Raw genomic sequence first — 21,920 nt, forward strand, 5'->3', positions numbered from 1 at the left:
AAAGGGCGCTATAGGGAAGCAGAGCATAGCTGTACATGGTGAAAACACATGTTAACTTTTAAAAAGCAGTACTTTGTCTTTCTTTTCTTCATCTCTGATCCCCCGGCATCAGAACTTGTCTTCTGATCTCCTTTATAGGGGCAGTCCCCATGCACCCCTAAATGTTTCCTCCTAGGAGTTTGAGAAGTCTCCACCAGTCCCCCCGCCATCTTTTCTCCTGCCTTCATGACACCGCCTTCTCTTTGAAACCCAGCGCTCCTGAACCAGCATCTGAGTATTGTCCCGTTCGTTGACTGCTTTTTGGAAACTGAATGCCATCTCTGGCTCCTAAAAAGATCATACCCCTTCCTTATGAGAAATCATTCCCCATAGAGCCCAGGTTCACTAGGGCTGACATGGATCTAATTTTAAAACTGCTTAGAAGACTTTGGAAAAGGGTTCTGGACCCATAGATATATAGTTGTTGGCTTTTGTTGTCTTGGAATCCTGAGGGCTCTGGACTGTGCCTCCTGGGTTGTATACGAGTATCCTGTCATCTTCTGCTGGGAAACTAGCTGTGTGGTTGAACCAGCAGCATCCCGTTTACCTATTTACCTGAACGTTTTCCATGGAATAACATGGAAGTATGTGAATGTACACACCATGGTTTTTGTTCTGTTTTGTTTTGTTTTTTAATATTGAGAGTAGGAACTAAAACAACCTTGCACAGAATAAAAACTCCCTGAAGTCAATGCAAATTTTCCTGCCTAAGAGCTTCAACTTTGACTTACAAAACTCTCATGAGTCATGACTTTAGAGAAAGTTTAATATGTGCAAATTATGAAATTAGCCCCTAATGTGATTAAACCAACCCTGTTTTAAAAAGACAAAGTTGGCACTCCGCTTTATCTTTCCGTTCGGTACGTGAGTTACAATCCTTATTTTAGAGTATGATTTCTATAATCATTTCTATATGGTATGCAAATTTCTCATTCCATTGCTTACGTCAATCTGCTTGTGAATTAATGCAGTTAACTCTCAATGCACTTCCCGTACCTAAGAAGCAGTCGGGGGGTGGGCAGATGCTGTTCGTGAATAATCTGATCTCAGTTCGTAGGATGAATCTCTCTCCTCCCTCTGAAGTCCTTGTATGCGCATCAGAGAATAGTTTTCAGATAAATTATTCACCCTTCTCACATGGATAATAGGTGGTAAGATGTGCCACCAAAACCAGAATTTCATTTTCAACATAATTGAGCTTTAAGTGATTGAGATGACTTGAAAGTGTGAATTTGGATTGTAACTATACATTTTCTCAAAACAGTAGGTTCCTTTGAGAGGACGGAGGCTAAAGGCATGGGGGTCCATTTTCTCAATGCACAGGGAGGCCCAGGACTAAATCCCCAACATATCCAGAGAAAAATAGGCCCCAGAAAAAGGTATTGTTAACCATGGTGAGTTTGTTAATGTCCAAACTGCACACCTGCCCTGGGCAGCCCAGGCAGCAGACAAGGCTTGGTTAGAAGCCGACTGGGGATTAATCACGTTGCGCTCATTATTTACAACTCTTGGAGAAAGAAATAGTCTGAGAAAATCCAGGTACAAAAGAGAGCCTTTTCCTTTTCCCTTAAATATCACAGTTTGCCAAAAGTTAGGTATCAGCTTCTGATATTTGCTGAAAAAACTCGTCTAGTTAACAAAATTCCCAAACACGAGTGTGTCCTGATTTGCTGTGATAGGTCCCACTGGTCAGCCAGGGGGTGTTAGGACAGCTGGTGTTGGGCCCATGTTCCATCTTTCATTCGGGGCTTGACCACTAGTTACTTTTTTTTTTTTTTTTTTACTAGTTCCATTTTTATTCAATTACTTAGATGTCCAGCAGTTTTCATGTTGTGTACAGGCAAGCACAGATCTAATTTTGATACCTAAATTGGATTCTTTCTTTCAGGACAGCAGGGCTTTGGAGACTAATCAAAAGAGACAGAGGAGAAAGGTATATTTCTCTATTTGGGTACCTTAAGTTCAAAGGTGGAAGGATTTTGCAGGGAGTCATGCCTCGCTCCTCATTTAACTTGTTATTAAATCGGGCTTGGAGTTATAGGAAAAAAAATATGTATTTGGGGAGCTCACAGGCTTCAGGATCTCTGGAGAGTCAGAAGCAGGAAAAATAGAATGAACATTAAAAGCCGATTTATTACATATGGATTACATCTCCTTTTCTCTCTTTTTCACGGAGAATGAATTCATATAAGTATGATGCTATAGAAGTGTAAAATGGGATTTAAAAAGTAACTATCTCCTGAGGTTGTTAGAAGAACTAAATGAGCTTAATCCATATAAACTGCTTAGAATAGTGCCTGGCACATACAAAGTGCTCACTAAATGTTTACTCTCATTATTTTTACTACTGTTATTGTTCATTTTTATTAGTAATGTCACTATAGAATTTTTTTCCAAAGTGGATTCGATGGAACATTAGTACCCTGAAAGCTGATACTAGGAGGCTCATGGAAAGTGGTTCTCTAGTCAAATACCGCTGGAAAATAGGAAGCAAAGTTCAGTGGGTTTCTTTACTACAGCACTTGTCAGAGCGTTTAATATGTTAATGTAACCCTATGACTCTGAATCACCAGTTATTCAGAAAGAGTATACTCTATGCATATATGCATCACAAAGACATCCACAGGCCAGGGGGAGAAAAAATGAAAAGCTGGAAAATGTTATGCTAGTATCACTTTTATTTCCTTTTAAAAACTTGAGATTAAATCCCTCTGGGTAGTTGTTTTGTCCTGTCGGCATTTAGCCCCACTGATAGGATAAAATAGCCAACGTTCCCCAGTAAGAGGCTCCCATTTTCCACCTCCCAAACTTTGGAGAGGAGAGCTGGAGGCCCAAGTGGGGAACATGACTTTCTGTGCGTCTGGGAGGCTGCTGGTCTTTGATGCACACATGTTCTTTTCTTGTTATTGGGCATCGTTCTGTGTCTTCATGATGTTTTTGAGGTCGTCCCACAGCCTCCAATTCCATAAACTTCAGAACCACCTTGGATTCAAAAGGTGAAAAGGCCTTACTCAAAATTTCAAAACAAGTTCTGATCTTGGACCAAGAGAGGAGTAGCCTCCCTCTGGAGCTTTCCAGTCCAAGTATATGTCACCGTTTAAATAAATAAAAAGACACAAACTCCTTGGACTGGTTCAGCTGGGCTGGGAGCCTTGAGATAAGAGGTCACTGGTGTGAGTTACTATGGTAATTGAGTAGTATCAGCACTAGTTTTGCTCTCATGAGCATTAAAGCACATAATAATAGGCAAACAACAGTGGTTAAAGCAAGCAGGTAGGATTACTATGTTCTTTTGTCAGAAGTATATAATGTCTTGTAGTCAGTTTTAAAGACTTCTCAACCCTCAAATCCACCCCACCGTCACCTGCTGAGTAATTTTGTATGCTTAATCTCCTGCCCCCAACTCCCAGATCTCTGCTAATTTGAAGCAAATGGGTATTTCTGACATTAAATAGGGCAGCCAGGAAGCTCTGACCTAGAAAACCTGCATTCTGAAGCACCGAGAAAAAATATTCTTTCACCAATTTTGTTCAGGCTCTTTTGAATGACGAGGGGGGGAAAAAGTACCTTTCACTGCAACGGGAGGTTGCAGCCGCCCAAGGACGGGTTTTTGCAGAACAAGAAAAAAAAAGAAAGAAAGAAAGAGAAACTTGCCGAGCATCCCCACTCCCAACTTCCCCCATAAAACTTGTCACTTCACATTGCCATCCGCTACCCCAACAATAATCACTCCGTGCCTACTGCTAATTGCGAGCACAGCTGAGGCCCAGCGGGGGGCCCTTGCACAGTCTCAGGCCTTTATAGGAGGCTCAATCTGTTGTATGGCACTTGTTCACACACAAAAAAACTACCAGCAAAGGCAGAAAGAGGCAGAGTCACAGGTTTCTTGTAATCCCTCCGCCTCCCCGCTGACAGCCCAGCCCTAGAAGCATTCCTGGTTTTGTCCTCCGCTTTACAAAATCTGAAGTGACCTTAAGCTATGAGCATGTCAGCTTTTGAATGTCGAGTTGCCGGCTTCTTCAGGTGCATTAAGGAGCTGGGGGTGGGGGGACTACATCTGGCTTCTGCGTGTCTGTTTGCAGCACCCCTGGGGCGAGCTGTGGCTTCCTGTAACATGTAAAATATGAGTGTGAACTCAGGGTTCATGGCAAGGAACAGGAGGTCATGCCTCCATTCAGTTCTAAGTAAAGAAGCTGGGAGTTTGCAGATGTTTTTCTGTATGTGTAATGACACCACCTCCCTCCCCAGCCACCGAGCAACCGAGCGCCGTTTTTTGATGAAATGTGCCACAATCAGTGTGCTACTTGCAGATTTATTCATATCAATTTTTGCGATTTATATATTCAGAGACAAGATTGCTATTTCGGCAACTTTATGTTGGATGTCGTACGTTTGCATCTAGAGAAAGAGGGAAAGAAGTATGGGGAAGGGAGGGTGGGCAGAGAAAGAAAAGAAATTAAGTCTGTTCCTCGGGCCACCAGCTGGGGTGTTGTCAAGGAGACAAAGCGTCCAACAGGAGGGTCTGTGTCCCCCTTTTGCCCAGCGGTCACTTCCTGCCCAGGCTTGGAGGTGGGAAATCTATAGCTCCTGGCCCAGAAGAAGGCCCGTTAATGGCTACTGTGAGGGAGAGTGGGATTGGGGATTTGGGGGAAGTGACCGCTTCATCCCCTCAGTAGATGAAGCCCAGGCTACCCGAAGTAAGGTCTTCCCATCCTTCCTCGGGGTCAAGGATAGGCCCAAGAAGGTCTTTGGCCTGGGCCTCCATGCGGGCCTGGTAGGGGGCACCCAGCCCTTCCTTGTCTACCTTGCCACCCTCTAAGATGAGAAGGGAATTAAGCCTCCTGTGAAATTCCCGCTTGCAGAAATTTCTGTTTCCAGCCCAAAGCCTCATACTGTATTTTCACCAAAGGAAGACATTGGTCGAGCAAACACGGAGATTAATCCTCCTTAGCCTGGGGAATAAATGCTCCTCAGTGGGGCAGTGTTAATTGCCGAGCTGGGTGCAAAGATCATTTTGAGGCATTTAAGAAATACATGATTTTTATTAGTGTAACTGTTCCATGTAGGAGTTATTTCTCAGCAAAGGGCAAAAGCTTTGCCTGCCTCACTTTATTAGCCTAATTCTACTTAATTGTTTCCTAAAATAGGGGCTTCCTGAACACACATTCCAAACCTTAATAAGTCTGTTGCGGGGTAGGGTGGGGGAGTGATTCTGCTTGGGGGGGCCGCTGCCCTTTTGGGCAGAGGGAACGGGGTCTCGGGGCTGAGTGCTGCTTGATCAAATCTGTGCGTGGAGCATCAGCGGGGGGAGTGGGATGGGGGAGTGAAGGGGATGGGGGAGTCTCCGTGAAAACATATGAGGTGACGCATCACGCAGTGTGAAAAATGCATCCTTTCTTGTTGTTTGGACCCAATCCTCCATGAGGATTCTCAGTTCTCATCTCTGGGCTTCATTTAATTCTCTTTCACAGATTTAGAAATGTTGGCCCCGTGGCATGTTTTAAATAAACCCAATAAGTGACTGAGCAAATGCTACCAGATACGTTCTTTGTTCTGCAGTCGCAGAAGTCGGCCTTGAGAAATTGTCTCAGCCCTGGGATTAAATGAAATGCCCCTGTTCCTCATGCACGTAATTTTTTGGCTTTTTGTGAAACGCGGCTGGGTGTTCCAGATTAGAATATGTACCTTGCTACCTAGCCGTGCTTTCTTTAGCAAAGTTTCCTTTTCAGTAAGGGAGCAATTTTGCATTTCCCTTCTTTTTGTTTTGATTGTGGTAAAACAAGCATAACGTAAAATCGATCAGGTTAACCATTTCAAAGGGTGCAGTTCAGTGGTGTTAAGTGCGTTCACTTAAAGTGCAACCACTTTCTAGAACTCTTTAAGTCTTGCAAAACGGAAACTCTATAGCCATTAAATGATAACTCCCCATTTCCTCCACCCCACCCCCTGGCAACCACCATTCTTTGTTCTATGAATTTGACTATTCTAGACACCTTATGTAAGTGGAATCATATAATATTTGTCTTTTTCAGTGGCTTATTTTACTTAGCATAATATCCTCAAGGTTCCTCCATGTGATAGCATGTGACAGGATTTCCTTCCTTTTTAAGGCTGAATAATGTTCCATTGTATATAGATACCACCTTTTGTTTATCCATTCGTCTGTCAATAGACACTTGGGTTGCTTCTGCCTTTTAGCTATTGCAAATATCGCTGCTCTGAATATGGGTGTGCAGATATCTCTTCAACATCCTGCTTTCAGTTTCTTTGCCTCTGTACTCACAAGTGGAATTGCTGGATCTCCATCTTTTTATAATAGCACGTACTCAGGTTGTGGAAATGGTGGAAGAACGGTATCTGAGTGTAAGTTGAGATTGCATTTGCAGTTGAAAATTCACTTTTGTGCCTCTGTTTTCCCATCCTTTGCCTTCCCGTCTTTAGGAAAATATCTATCCGTTGATCTTTGACTTAGTTTTCTCATTCAGAGATGGTAAACTTTCCAGCAATATCTTAGGAGTATTAGGAAAGCAAGCCTTTTGGATATTATCACATCTCCTTGCAGGTGACCACCCACCATATTGAGACATTGGGCAGGATACAAGGGGATTTGTTACTTCTTGGATTTCATACAGTCTGATTGATTCAGAAGCGACAAACTTGTTTCTGGTCTGGCTTTGGGTAGCTTGGAAAGCTTACTGAGATTGTCAACAACTTCATCAAACCATTAAAAACAAACAAACAAACAAGAACAGAGAATGTGCCTTCCAGAGAGAGAGACCCCTGTATAGCCTGTATAAGCTAAGCTTTGTATTAAACTCTCCTGCTTGATTTACTTTCAGAAAGGATCCTTCAGGACTCTTACTTCCCTTGTATTTTCTCCCAGGCAACTAAAAGTGATAGTAGTGACTTGGTTAGAAGGCTGCAATGCATTAAATCAGGAGTCCAAGTACACAGTCATCGTTTTGATCATCCATTTGAAATATCATTGCTAAAGACACTTGTTGCTGGATATTTCTCCGTATTTCATATTTCTCCAGGTTTAGAGAGTTGAAATTTGGTCTTGAAGACATAACTGCTTATTTTAGTAAAAGAATATTAAGGTATCATTTAGGCTCTTTCTAAGGAGGTTAAAAATAAAATTGCTAAAAAAATAAAAATAAAATAAAATAGCTCCCAAATGTGAAATTCTACACATTCCTATAGAAGAAGCAAACATTTTAAGCAGTAGCAATTTAAATCAAAGTTGTTAAAAAAATTATTTCGTTTGCACTATCTCTTCCTTATGAGAAGAAGCTAAAGGCAAAGAGTAGTGGGTGCTTTTCACACCAGGTTGTAGATTACCACAGTCTCTGGAACCACGGTTTCAGCAAGGAGCCTCTGACTTCCCCCTCAGTGTTGATTGCATCAGACTTTCAGGAGGATGCTATCCAGAGTTTAGAACCTTGAAAAGCCACGGCACTAAGACAGCTTCATAAAGATTTCAATGAAATGGTTTTTAGGCAGCCAGAGAATTAATGTTTTTTAAAAAAACAAACCTAGTCTCCACTAAAAAGGACACTTGAGATAGCCTGGAAGGTCATTCTGATGATCTATACCCTCTGATTTTGGTGTCGGTTATCTTCAGTGTCTTTGTGCTTTTAGCTGGGCGTCCTGAAGCTGTGACTGGAAATACCCATTTCTAGGAGCAATTGTTTTGATGGATCATATCCTGAATTACAGTAACACTCAAGTAAGGCAGAAGATTGCATCTTTCAACTGCGTATCCATTTTTTAAAGTACTCAGATGATATGCCCCCTTAGAAGGGCATATCAGCTCCCTTGGGGAGCTCTGACAAACCCCGAAACTTGTGTGCAGTCTTTTGTTCGTGCCCACTTGGCACAAATGTCTTGAACATGCCAAGGTTTCTTTGTCAAGCCCTCTCTGAATCTGGATTAGAACACCAAATACAACCAGATCCCTGGTGATCCTTAGCCCTAAAGAGATCTGTGAAGCTATGGAATTGCAGCTCAGGCTAACGAAGCTGTGGGGACTTTGGTAGAAGTGTGGAGAAACCCTTGGTGAAGTTTTTCACATGCTCTTAAATTACCCAAATTGTAAGGAAGAAATATGCATTGAAAGTTTCAAATGTAAAAGATTTCATTACAGTGTTTCAATACAGCCATTTACCTAGGTTGTAGGGTTTTTTCCCCCTAACTAATAATAACCCACTTTTGTCACAAAAAGCAAAATGAAGAACTTAGTCACATGGGTGTGGTCAAAGTATTATCTTCCTCTTTGCTTCCTTGACAACAAATAAAATGTCCTTTCTTCATTAGACAGTCAGGCAAGGTGCTGAGGCAATTTCTCTGCTGTGTGGCTGTGTTGAGTTGGAGAAAGGGTACTTTCCAAAGAGGAGATAAAAATCTTCCAGGTTTCACTGTGTTTCTTCAGTCCAGAAATGCAGGTTGGTTACCAAGAGGTTACAAATTACCTTTTTGCTCAGATCTTTTTTGAAGAATGAAAGCTGCTTAGAAAGCTTTGCACAACCCTGAAGAGCTCGCACTTAGGGAGATACTCTTTCTTATTCGTGAAGCAGGCTAGGATAGCGGGGCTAAGATAGTAACAGGTAACACTTAGTATGTGCCCGGCGCTATTGTAAGCACACCACACATATTAACTCATTTAACCCCCACAACAACCATAAATGGTTTTTATTATCATCCCCATTTAGCAGATGAGAAAACTGAGGCACAGGGAGGTTAAGGGAGTTATCAAGATTCAAACACAGGACAGGCCTGATTCAAGCCTATTCTCCTAGCCACTAGGCTATACTGCCTCTCAGCCTCTTGAGTCCAGGTTCCATCTCTTGCTAGCTGCTAGAGCACTTTACTTCTCTGAGCCTCAGTTTCCTCATCTGTGAAGCAAGACTACAGATGATAATAAAGACTCAACTATTTAGACTTTAGCCATGAACTTCCCAGGCATTGAGAGCTTTGCCTCCCTGGCATATATAGCATGAACATGCCAGTTTCAAAGGAAATATATATTTGGAAATAAGCCAACCATTATACTCAGGTCCTTGTGAATTTCAGCTATCATTCATGCTTAGGATGTATTGGACTGAGTCACAGTTTTTTGTTTTTTATAAATTTATTTATTTATTTTTGGGTCTTCATTGCTGCCCATGGGCTTTCTCTAGTTGAGGGGAGCGGGGGCTACTCTTCGTTGTGGTGCATGGGCTTCTCATTGCGGTGGCTTCCCTTGTTGCAGAGCATGGGCTCTAGGCGCGCAGGCTTCAGTAGTTGTGGCTCACAGGCTCTAGAGCGCAGGCTCAGTAGTCATGGTGCATGGGCTTAGTTGCTCCATGGCATGTGGGATCCTCCCGGACCAGGGCTCGAACCCATGTCCCCTGCATTTGCAGGTGGACTCCCAACCATTGCGCCACCACGTAAGTCCCTGAGTCACAGTTTTTAATCAAAGAAAGTGTGTGAAGATGTGTGTTTATGCATGGTGCAGTTATTGGTCCTTAGGTCAAATACCAAATTTTCTAAAAGCTCATTTTTACTATATTGGACTAAATATTACCTTCCATCGTAGGCATGGGGCAGCATGTCTTGTTCAGAAGGTGTGTGTGTATGTGCGTGTGTTTTGCTAAAAGTGACACACTGCAGTACTCATGTTAGACTTCAATAAAATGTTTCTTTAAAGAAAAAAGCAACACAGGAAGAACTGAGTTTTGCACTAAACTATTTTCATTGGATTTGTGACTCTGCCTAAAATTTCTCTTCTAGCACTTCTGGTGACATCTTTAATTACACATGAAACTGAATTTCCCCAAGGTTCTATTTTACTCTCCCTGTTCACAGAAAATGTTAAAACTTATAATGGATAATTTTTCAGGAATGAAATTTTTATCAATGTCATAACTTTTGTATCTCCAAAACTCTGTTAGGAAAGTTCAATTCGTTGTGACAAAGGCAATATTTCTAGTTGTATTTCTCATTGAAAACTCACACTACCCACAGTGAGAATTTTCTTTTAGTAGCAATTGCTGAGTTACCAACCTAAGAGAAAGTAAGAAGGGATTAGGTAGGGCTATGGAGGGAAATTAAAAATACGTTTATGCTAACACAACATTGTAAATCAACTATACTCCAATAAAAAAATTGTTTTAATTTTAAAAACTCTCTCTCTATATATATATATAGTTGGAATATATATATATTTTTTTCAAACAATAAATAAATGGGGTAAAATGTTAACAATAGGTGAATCTGGGTAAAGGGTATATGGGTGTCATTTATACTACTTTATTTTTACAACTTTTCTAAGTTTTAAAGTATTTCTAAGTAAAACAGAATATGCATATTATATAATAAATATATTTTCTGTTTAATAAAACAAATACGTTGATGCTACCTAAGAAATGGCACCTCTCATCCCCATCCAACTTTCTAATCATTTCCCTTAAGAGTCAGCAATGATTGTCTCTCAACCATTAGTTCTTTAAGGCTGTTGAGTGGTTTTCCATGGGAAACCCCCTGACTCCCCTCCCTCTGCCTAGTGACTTTCTAAGCTCATAAAAAAGTAGAATCTTTTCAACACCAGGCCAAGCTTGGGCTCTGAGGGAGACAGATCCTAGAGCATTATCCTACCCACACACTTGTCCTTTGAGAGCTGAATGACTTTGCTGAAAAGGCACCTGGAAACTAGAGCTGTTTCTATATAAACAAACCATTGCTTTTTAAAATTATTGAGCTGAATGTGACAACTCTTACAGATGTAGTGGTAAATAACCAACTTGAAGCCTGTCCCACTGCTTACTAGTTGTGTGACCACAGGCTACTTATTTAACTTACCTATGCCCCTTTTTCTCATCTATAAAACAGGGCTGTTAATAATATTGAAACTCTATTGTTTGTTTGTTTGTTTTGTTTTTTAATTTAATTTTTATTTTTTATTGAAGTGTAGTTGATTTACAATGTTGTGTTAATTTGTGCTGTACAGCAGTGACTCAGTTTTATACACACACACACACACACACACACACATTCTTTTTTATATTCTTTTCGATTATGGTTTATCCCTGGACATTGAATATAGTTCCCTGTGCTATACAGTGGGACCTTGTTGTCCATCCATTCTATGTGTAATAGTTTGCATCTACCAACCCCAGACTCCCAGTCCGTCCCTCCCCTTATAGATACTCTTAAGAGTTCAACTCGATGATGAAATTATACAATGCTTGTGGAATGCTCTTCACAGTGCTTGTACATTGTAAGGACTCGGTGTTCAATGAGTAGGTAACTGTTTTTATTAATTTTGTGAATGTGTATGTATGTGTATGTGTGTATTAGGAATCCTGTACAAAATAGGACTTTGTTAAAAACTGAGACTCTATAAAGTCCTATGGAATGGTATTGTCTGATGGGGGGGTTGTGTAAGTTACACGGGTATGTTACCCTTGTAATTAATGAGTATGGAAACACATTGAGTAGTTCTGTCTCCTTTTCAGCCTCTGTCCCTTGTTTTCATTGCCACTCAGGTATGCGATGTGGCTGGCTCCAAAAACAAATGAATCATTAACAGTAAGGTCCCTTTAGGACGTTGAATTAACATCAAGGTAGGGGTGGGAGTAGGGAATTTAGATTCATCTAGGTGGCTGTGATGACAGAGGCATAAAGGCAGCAGCAATCACTGGAGTAACACTCTATCCTGCTGATGAGGGATTATCCAAATCCAAGTGAAAATCCATTTTCTGGGAACCCTATATTGTCCCGTGAGGTGTGAAGTATTCATCCTGTCTCATAATCCTGCAGCACTTCCCAAGGATAAAATTCCCAGGGGAAACAGTGAACCCAAGCCTGGGGACTAGGGAGAGGTGAATGATTCACTTCTCAGTTGCAAAATTTAAGGAGGAGCCAGAAAATATAGTAATCAAATACATATTTTAATATGTTAAAAAAATCAAAATGAATGCAAAAAATCCATGATGAACGAAACACTAAAATGTGCATTAAAGGCAGCATCCGATCCTGCACTTGCAAGATCCTGCCTCACCCGCCTCACCCCAGTCCTAGCTGTAGTGAGCCCCTACATGACAGAGAGACATGTTGTGTATAACGATTCTTCTGCATGAACTCAGTGTAGTTGCAGGGCAGAATGTGTGGCCCGATTATCAGCAAGTTAATTTCTACTAGAAATGGATCAAGAAAATTCTTCTGTACGGTATATTAAAAGGATACCTGTTATGTTTTTGAGAGTAATAATAACAACAGTGGCTAAATTTTATTGAGTGCTTACTATGTGACAGCCACTGTGCTAGGCACTTTACATAATTATCTCTTTTAACACTCACAGTAATCCTATGAAGTAAGGGTTAACCCCAAGAGAAGACTAGGGGTCAGAAAGTTAAGTAGCTTGCTTGAGTTTATCCAGCTAATAAGTAGCCAGCCCAAGCTGAAGCTGTAATTTATCCACACATGGTTTGAAAAATCACTCATTATTTGTCTGAATCCTTTGAATCCAGTATATAAATCTAGGTCAATATAGTTTTAAATGTGTATAATGCACCCAGGATGGTTTTATAGGTTTGGGTGATGATCTAACACAAACAACTTTACAGTGGAATTACTTTGAGCTAGTCATGTGTCCTGTAAGACTTATGCATATGATTCTAGAGATATTCCAATAGGAATAATTTCTTCCACCATTGCATGCCTTTCTCTGGTCACTTGCTCTGCTTTCTTCCTTGTTTTGTGGTATTTCTTGGGTTGAGAAAGAGAGAGAAAAAGAGGAAAGAGATGATGTTAATGGTGATAATGATGAAGATGTTAGTGGTGACGGTGATGTGACAATTGTGATGATTCTGGTGGTGGTCGTTGTCATGGTAGTAGCTAACATATATTGAGGCCTTATTATGTGCCAAGTACTGTGATGTGAGCTTTATTAGCATTAATTCATTTAGCATCACAACGCCTATGAAAGGCTGATTAATTCCCATTTTCTGATTGAGAAAATGAGTCTCTGAGAATATATGTAACTTGCCCAAGATCACAAACCTAGGCAAAAGACAGATAAAGCCTGTGCTCTTAACAACTATGATGGAAGAAAGGGAGGGAGGAAGGGAGGGGAGGGAGGGAAGGAAAAGAATTAAATGGCACAGTTTTAGATCAACCTTCCAGGTTCTCTTTTTTTGCATTCAATTAAAAAAATTTTTTTTATTGAGGTATAGTTGATTACAATGTCATGTTAGTTTCAGGTGATTTTAACAACCCGAGAAGTTCCTGCAGGCCATAGCTATGATGGGCGTCCTTTTGGCTTCCAACTCTAACACCTTCACAGAATTATCCCCAGAGAACATACTTCAGAGGTACCCAGGGCACTGGGGATTTTATTTCTCTAGGGCTTTTTTAGGATTAAAGTAACCTTATGTAGAAAGTTTCCATTTAATATACCTGAATTAAGGGCAGGCAGCAAAGGAGTCATGAGTATACTTAAATACTTAGTTTATGTCATCAGCTCACAATTTTTATTTCTAAGGGTTTAGAGTGCATTTTACCAAAATTTTAGTGTCCAGGTATCAGGCTATCTCTGGAAAAGGCATATCTGAACCAGAGACAAAACAAAGTGGGGAGAACTTAAAATGTTTTATGAATTTCCTCTTTTGAAGAATCATAACAAATCTGCTGTATTAGCATCGATCTCAAATAAAGCAAACCTGATTAATAAGCACTGTGAACTGAATGTTATAACAACTGGCTTTCTGGAAGGGAGAATGCCCTGGTTTGTGGCATTTGCCAATTTCCATAGGGTAAAAACGCCCACTAAGGCCTATTTCTAGATATCAATGTGATACCCCTGAATGTAGAGTTGGGAAGAGATACACAAGATCAGCTCTCATGTCCAGCGCACTATTACACCCTCCTAGGGAGGAGTCATTAGGTGATCAGCTTTTTCACTCCAGTGCCTAATCCTGGAAAACTGCCACTTCTGGACTCACTAGCTGTGTGACCTTGGGCAAGTCACTTCACCTCTCTGGGCCTTTGTTTCCTCCTCTACAAAGGAGGAGCTCTGTGGAAGATCCCCTTCACCTCTAATGTTTTAAAGTTCTAGAAGGCAGTGACTCCTGCTTTCTCCAACATCCAAGTGCCTTTAAGCGCCTTTCTGGATAACCAAGTTAGCGCTGTGCTTCATCCAAGAGTGCCTCCAATTTCATCTACTGAGCATAAGGTTTGGAAAGGCGTGACTTACTCCCTTTTGCCTCTTGAAATGTGTAGCCAATGGGGCATCATACATTTTTTACACTTCTTTTGCTAGATGTGAGATCCAGGAGAAAAAGCATGGATGTTCCAGGGCTTTCTTGTTCTCCTGGGGTGGGAATCTGTGAGCGTGATGCGCTGATCCATCCATCACTGCATGCATTTCCTACCGCCCTACCCTTTCAGCAGCAGAGAAAGAGTATTGATAGCAGTCTACCTTTCCCTTTTAATTTTTTAATAGCCAAAAGCCATTTACAAGAATGGGAATTACTTATATAAAATGAGGGCTGGGGGGAGTTCGTTATTTTTTTCCCCTGAAAGGTGGCATATCTCTCAGCAAAGAGAAAAAGGCATGTTGCACAAGGCTTGCTGGCAGTGATAGAAGCCAGCGCTGGTTTGCCCGTTGTCACAGCCAAAGCAAAATGCCACCTCTGCCTAGAAGCCAGAGTGCCACATTCCTCTTTTGTGTCCCTGAGATGCACTCATCATGGGGTCCTGGTCTTGTAAGTTTGGCCAGGAGGTCACCCAGTTTCCTTTGAAGGTCATTTTCCAACCCCAGGAGGTGGGAGTCTGGGGTAGGGGGCGTTGCTCATGGCACTCAAAATAGATTATTTGAGCCCCCAGATTTCATGTCAGAATAAGTCAGTAAATGTGGAATTTGAGGCCTGGGGTAAACACAAGAGGTCCCCCAGCTGAGAGTAAAGTAGGGCTATAGAAACACCCATGACCTAGTCATATTCCTGTCCCTAGCCCCTTAACAAACCCAGATGCAATGACATCAAGAGCTCCAGAATCCCAAGGCAGGAGGTGCCAAAAACACCTCCAAATAATCACAACCCCCCCGCCAAAAAAAGTTTCAGTGAAATGTTCTTGCTCCTAGAGGGGAAAACCTGTCCATGCCTGAAGCAGCTGGACCAGGGCAAATCCCCTGCCTACGTGGAGTGAACTGCAGATCTCAAGAAATAAATCCCTACCCCCCCACCCCGCCTGCTCCCTTGGGGAGGGACAGAAGGTTCCTGAAACTGACAGTTTCGCCTCCGTGATCTTTAAAAGAGCAGAAGTTGGCTGTGAGGCTGCGGTGCTGCCTTGATTGGGGTAGTGTGGTCTCTGTTTGCGGCTGGGCTCCAAGGAGAGCCACAATTGGCTCTGATGAGGAAAGAGCCTAGAAACGAAAGATTGCAAAGAGGGCTTCTGAACGCCATGGCTGAGACTGTGTCGTTTCTTGCAAGGTGAAACTTGGCAGTTCTACCTTGCAAGTAAAAACCCAAATTAATTTTTTTTTAAAGAAATTAAGTCAGAAACAAGGCTTCGGAAAAACTGTGAGTGTTAGGCATAAACTGATTTTGGATGATCTTTAGGTGAGAAAGGGTGGAGTTACCATCAGAAACATGTTTTTATTTATGCTTTTCAAATCTCCACTGGTGTGCGTGTGCGTGTGCGCGTGTGCGTGTTGGTTAACAGGAGAGTATGCAGCGTTTCAATTCTCTAACCACTTTTTTTTAACATTTTTTCTGCACACAGTTCATATACATGCCCTATAAATAAATATATAGGTCCATCCACACCTTTTCATTTTATTTGTAAATTGTTTGGTATAAGCGGCAATGCGTAATGAAACCTGGTGAAGTTTAAAAGATTAGATTTTTTTTGTACTGACACTTCATAACACTGTTCATATGTCTCCGAGTGAGATTTATGAATATATGAGCAGTACTGCAAAATTATACCGCACCAGAGACTCCGTGCACCACAGGGGTGGCAGTCTAAAGTGACACAGCTTCAAGCATTTTTCACAGACAAGAAGCAAAATTTAACCCCCTTAAGGGGAAGTATGATTTCAACAGCTTGAAATGAGCTCATTTGTAGATGTTTTTTTTTCTCTCATCTTCCATAATTTTTTGGTGTTAAGATTAAAACAGATTGCACAGCCAATGTAAGGCCACATAAGCTGCCCAGAGTATAATTTGGCCCTTAAAGAGAAACCCGCCTTCATTGTCTTTATCCGAATGCCCCTTTAGGGTAAATGAAGGTAAACTTTGCCCTGAATTCCTAAGGCTCTCAGCCTGATTCCTAGAATTGTCCTAAGCAGACAGGGTCTGGATTTTTTCAAAAGGTAAGTAGCAAGGGGCATCGATTGGTTCAGTGGAGAAGCCCCCATCGTCTTGGACACCCGAGACAATGGTGTTAGGACACAAACAGTGACTTAAATCTCAACTGAGTAAAATGAACCAACAAAAAGGAGAATCAGAAGAGCAAACGGTGGTCTTTATGAATTGATTGTATATGAGGTGTGTATAGTGGAAGAGTTCTGTTTTCGATTCAAAGTCCAAACCGATCTCTTTTCGGCTGATCTGGTACCTCGTGATTTTTGCGTCAGTTACTGTTCATGATCTCTGTGCTCTGAAATTCTCTTTAACCATTTTGTTTTCCTCTTGGAACAGAGCAGGGTGCTCACACGTGGCCTGTTTCGTCTCTGTTCTTTAAATGCTCCGTGATGTGTTGGCTGGAGAACTTTTGTCTTTTTTTTCAGCAATGGTACAGCAGCTCCATGAACGTGATCTGTACCTGGCTGACGGACCGGATGGACTTACAGCTTCACATTTATCAGTTGAAAACACTAATTAGGATGGTAAAGGTAAAAGAAAACATAATGATTCTCCTTTGCAAACAGCTCACTGAAATACATTTCATTGGCAAGCTGCAGGATTTCCTTAACACAAAAAATATTAGTTTGTGTATAAAACAAGGTGATTCCTAAAACAGTATCTCAGGCAAGAAAAACCGGTGAAATCACTTTGGGATGCCTGGTTAATTTATTACTCAGACATCAAAGGGAAATTTAATAAAAAGGAATTTGATATTTTATCCAGACTGGATAAATACTTTATGTATTTGCCATGCAAATATACTGCAAGGGCCATCATGCCCTTTGCATTAAACTTTCAAAAGCTGGCTTTTGGGTACCACTATGCTAATCGCATCCATTACCAATTTCATTTATGGTTTAATTAAATAAAATTTTGCCACAATTAATTTAATAGAAATATTTACCTCCGGCTCTTTCTAAATATGTCCTGTGATCATTATCTGGATGCAAATCAATATTGTTCTTGTAGTTAATTGAAGTAGTTTCTCTTACAATGCGTGTATACAGTGAAATGTAAAGGATCCTGAAGGTGAGGTAACATACCCTGAATGTAGCTTTTTTTCCCCCTGTTCTTGTGTGTGTGCCTTGGACTAATGATAATTATTTCAGCGTGAAATCTCAGTGGTTTACATGAAATAATAAGATCACAGAAGGGGGTAAATACATTTTTGATCATTTCAGTTTCCATTTGATGTTTCATCATAGGGGGTTTTAAAACATTCGTATGCAAAAATCTCATTCAGAGCACAAAGTCTCTTTAAAAATATTTTAATGATAAAGCAGAGATGAATTTCCATTTCTTAACAGTTTGCCGAGTCCCCCCCGCCCCGCCCCCGCTATTCCCCCCCCCGCCCCGCCCCATTTCTTAGTCTCTTTCGGATTAGCGCCATTTCATTGAAGGTGCTCCACTACCCCAGTGCTGACTTAAAACCAATTACTGTTCCGTTGAGTGTAATTAAGGAGAATTATTATCATATGCATTTGATCTCACAAAGAGTCCTCCCAGGGAAGGTTGCAGACAGCAGTGTACTGCAGCTCTTAAAAAAGAAATCTATGCACTTGGACTGTGCACCCAGCCTAATTTTCATATATTTAAATTTCAGTTCCTTAAGGCAACCTCACTAACCATTGCCTGACCCCTTGCATTCCATTTTCTGGCTATAAATACTCTTAAGGGGAATTTTTTCTGTTTGACCCTTCCTGGGTAGACATGAAAAGAAGACATGAATTTTAACGTGTTAGAATATCTTCCCATTACTGATTTTCAGATTTTTGTTGAGACTGTTAGAATTAGCAATATTTTATTAAGAAAAAAATATAAGTCAGAGAGGAGGTTTCTTCTTAACCTCTGCCAAAAACAACACAAACGTGAACCACAGGCAAGGGACACAGAAACGTCCCTGCCGAAGGAACTCCTTCACTATTGCCAAAAGTGGGCCCGGCTTAACTAGAGCCACAGCACAGAGGGATGAAGCAGAATTCACCACCTCTTCCCTAAGTACGTTACCCAGGGGCCTCCTTCTCCGAGGCAAACTTCCAATGATAATTGGCTTTCTTTCCTGCCTCTGCATCACTTGGTTTATTCATCCATTCATTCATTATCCAGCAAGCATTTTTTCATCCAACCTTGGACAAATATTAGTCGAGTCCCTACTTGTATACTACAAGATGGGAGTATTTTTAAAAAATGACTCTATGTGGTCCCTGACCTTAGACATTCAGAGTCTGGCTGGGAAACTCACTGCTCTGGAATTTGACTAGAGAGGAGAATATTCAAGTGAGTTCTTCCTTTTTCTTATCATCTTCTGGCAATCAATTCTAAGTGCTTGAAAAGTACAGAAAAATCAAGTAAATCATCTGGATATCTGGTCTCCACCAGACCTAGCATTTTACTCAGCCTCCTACCCTTCCCCCTCCAGGTACAGACACAGTTCCGCTAGCTACCTAGCCTTGCAGCTTGAGCCATAGCTAGGATGACCTTTGAATTTAGTGTTGAAACCAGATGACTTTGAAGAAAGAAAGAAGCTGCTACAAATAATCATACTGGGACCATAGATATAAACTGGCAAAGGGAACATGTGGTCATCCTATCCATAATCTTTTATTACTGGACTTCACTGAGCTGAACAGCATTCACTAGTTCACTCTGCAGTCATTACCACATGAGACCTTCAGGAGTGGTTGACATGGTGATTGACACTAGGACTGCATCAGATGGACTCCAAAACCCAGAAATCATAACGCAAGTGGTGTTGAAGTATGTTACCGTTCCTTCTTTTGACCCCTTAGCAAGTTTCCCATATCAAGAGGAGAAACAAACAGCAGAATCAGTAGCTGAAATGATATGCAGTGTGATGAGGGGAGTTGTAGTTAGAGAGAGATCTTTTTCAAAAAAATGTTTTGTGAAGTAGACAACAGCCAGATGCTTCTGGTCATGTTCAATTAACGCGAAGGGATTCCTAGAAAAACAGTCCCTGGGATACCTAAGGAAATCCAAGAGAAATCGCCTGAAGGAACAAAGAAAGAACTTGTGGTTCAGCAATACCAAACCATTGTTCTTGAAAAAGAGCCAAATTTCTTCCCTGAGACCCTGAAGTTGTGAACAGAATAGATACACTTCTTTCCTAAGGAGACGAGAAATGTCACATGCCCGCAACATATTGATGAGGCATTAAGGCTCCATCTTCCCCGTAATTGTTGCTGCCCATGATCGGTTTCATATACCAACATGCATATGTCTGTCTTGTGAATGAGACAGAGGGATACGCAGTTACAAGCCTCACAAATACTAAGGACCAGACTGCAGCAGAAATCGTAAAATACCATAGTCATTTGATCCATCATTTATGTGTTATAGCCCCTCACACTGTCTATCATATGATATGATACAAGCCTAAGAGAAAGAACCAGACCAAAAAAAAAAAGAACCAAAACAATTATGGAACATTTCCCTTTACAGAACTGAATAAACACAAGCTTATGTTCTTTGCTTTGTCTCATCTAATACAGTTTATCCTGTCACCATTTCTCATTTTCTGTCATTCAACAAATCTCAGTTTTCAGTACAAGTGAAATCTGAGCATGGTGGCTTTTCATGTGCCAGTGCATGAAGTGTGACACTTAGCTGAGGTCAGTGTTCTCAACCCCATGCTTGCCTTGTGCCCTGTCCGTCCCTTCATGGAGATGAGATCTCCCTCATCACTGCATCTTTTCCCTCCTTAGAAAACCTATAGAGATTTCCGACTGCAAGGAGTCCTGGACTCAACCTTAAACAGCAAGACCTACGAAACCATCCGGAACCGTCTCACTGTGGAGGAGGCCACAGCGTCCGTGAGCGAGGGCGGGGGTCTGCAGGGGATCAGCATGAAGGACAGCGATGAGGAAGACGAAGAGGATGATTAGAACGCTTGGGCCTCGAGTCCACTAGCCAGAGTCTTGTAATCAATGCATGTCCTTAGTCTGTTAGTTAACCCCATTATGGAATTTTCTGTCAACTACCATGCCATGAGATGTGTACTGATGATACAACTGCCATTTTAGCTATGTGGTACCAAGATTAGCAAACGACCTTCGACTCTACGATTTCCTGAATCCATGTCTATCTGTTTACAAGCAATTTGGAGCACCATTCTTTAAATACCATTTATGGAGAATACATAGCTCAGTTGCTAGGTGTACCCCTGTTATCAGCAGAGTTCAGTGATGCTTCATCAGTGTGCTGTGCGCGCATCGACGGTAAATGGATGTGAGGGCGAGTACGCCAGTTACTTTCTTTGTTTCCCGTATGTGGATGCCAGTTACTTAAAGGAGTACAATAAATGAATTTAACTAAGACACATAGATCTGCTTTGTTTTTTGAAAAACAGAAGGCAAGTCTCCAATAACCAACTTTCAGTTCTTTCTGTTCCCCTAAAGCTGAAAAATGAACCCTTGGTGTCCTTGTTAACCCTTTCATTTATCCAGATAGTTACCCAAAAAAAGGATGGCTACATACCAATGGATTGATCCTCCTAATTGCCACGGCAAGGGCGATCCTATCATAACATCCAGCACAGTTCAGAGCGACTGTCTTCTATCAAAGTTCATCCTATTAGATGTTATGTTTTGCTTTTATGTTTCAATAACCGTGTATGTAAAAAATAAAAAAAGACCTGAATATTTAAATTATGACCCTAGACTATAAATGTGTTTATAATAAGACATGGATATTTCCTTCAGTAGATTGTAACCATAATTTAAATTATTTTGTTCCACACTGTTTTTTATATCTGTCATGTACATTGCATTTTGATCGGTAGCTGCATGACCCTGGGGTCCTCTGCAGAGCTCTTTCTTTCTGTGTCAAGTAGTAGATCCATCTTGCTTTTGCCTTATATAAAGCCTACAGTTATGAAAGTGTGGAAAACTGTGGCTTCTCAATAAATAACTATTCACGTGTCCCAAGAATACTTTTGAGTCTTTTTTTTCCTCTGTCTCCTTTGAAAGCCAGAACTGAAACACGCAAAGCAGGAAGACGTGGGGAAAGAGGAGGGAAGGGGTCATTTTCATAGAGTGTTCTCGAAACTGTTGGAGTGGGTAGTTTTCAAACACTTGTCTCCACGAGAAACAGCCTAAAATTCCACTAATTCAGACTCCACTAATTCAGAATCTGTGGGCATTTGGACATGTTGGGCTGATTACACTTGCATTATAGGATAAATAAGGGTTTGCTAAGCAAGAGAGTAGTGTAAACGAGAGAAATGTTTCTCCTGTATGAAGAGAAGGCCAACAAACTGTTTTTAAGCACCACTTTAACAGCAGTGTTTGCATTCAAACAAAGCGTGTGCCAATTATATATGATTCTTATATATTTGTTAAAGCATTTTACAAGATTCTCTAAGATATGGAGTACTCTTTGCGCTCCCCAGTCCTTGTCAGCCGTATACTCACCTAAGTTTAAAAGAAACCAAACATTTTGGTAGCCTTACCTGTTTTATTTGTGCCTGCCACTAAA

The 21,920-nt window shown here is 41.1% G+C and overlaps 1 protein-coding gene across 11 annotated transcripts in view; it reads left to right on the forward strand.

Moving 5' to 3' along the window:
- CADPS (calcium dependent secretion activator) overlaps positions 1-20,856 on the forward strand; it is a 478,170-nt gene extending 457,314 nt beyond the window's left edge. For all 11 annotated transcript variants that reach the window (XM_081245095.1, XM_081245093.1, XM_081245090.1 and 8 more), the window contains 2 exons: positions 16,811-16,915; positions 20,150-20,856. In XM_081245095.1, coding sequence (XP_081101221.1) covers positions 16,811-16,915; positions 20,150-20,329 — 285 coding nt within the window. In that variant the 3' untranslated portion in view covers positions 20,330-20,856. The remainder of the gene's footprint in view (positions 1-16,810; positions 16,916-20,149) is intronic.
- Positions 20,857-21,920: the final 1,064 nt, after the last annotated feature.

Source organism: Mesoplodon bidens, assembly GCF_964165515.1.
Source record: "Mesoplodon bidens genome assembly, chromosome: 10".
In the NCBI taxonomy this organism is placed as follows: domain Eukaryota; kingdom Metazoa; phylum Chordata; class Mammalia; order Artiodactyla; family Ziphiidae; genus Mesoplodon; species Mesoplodon bidens.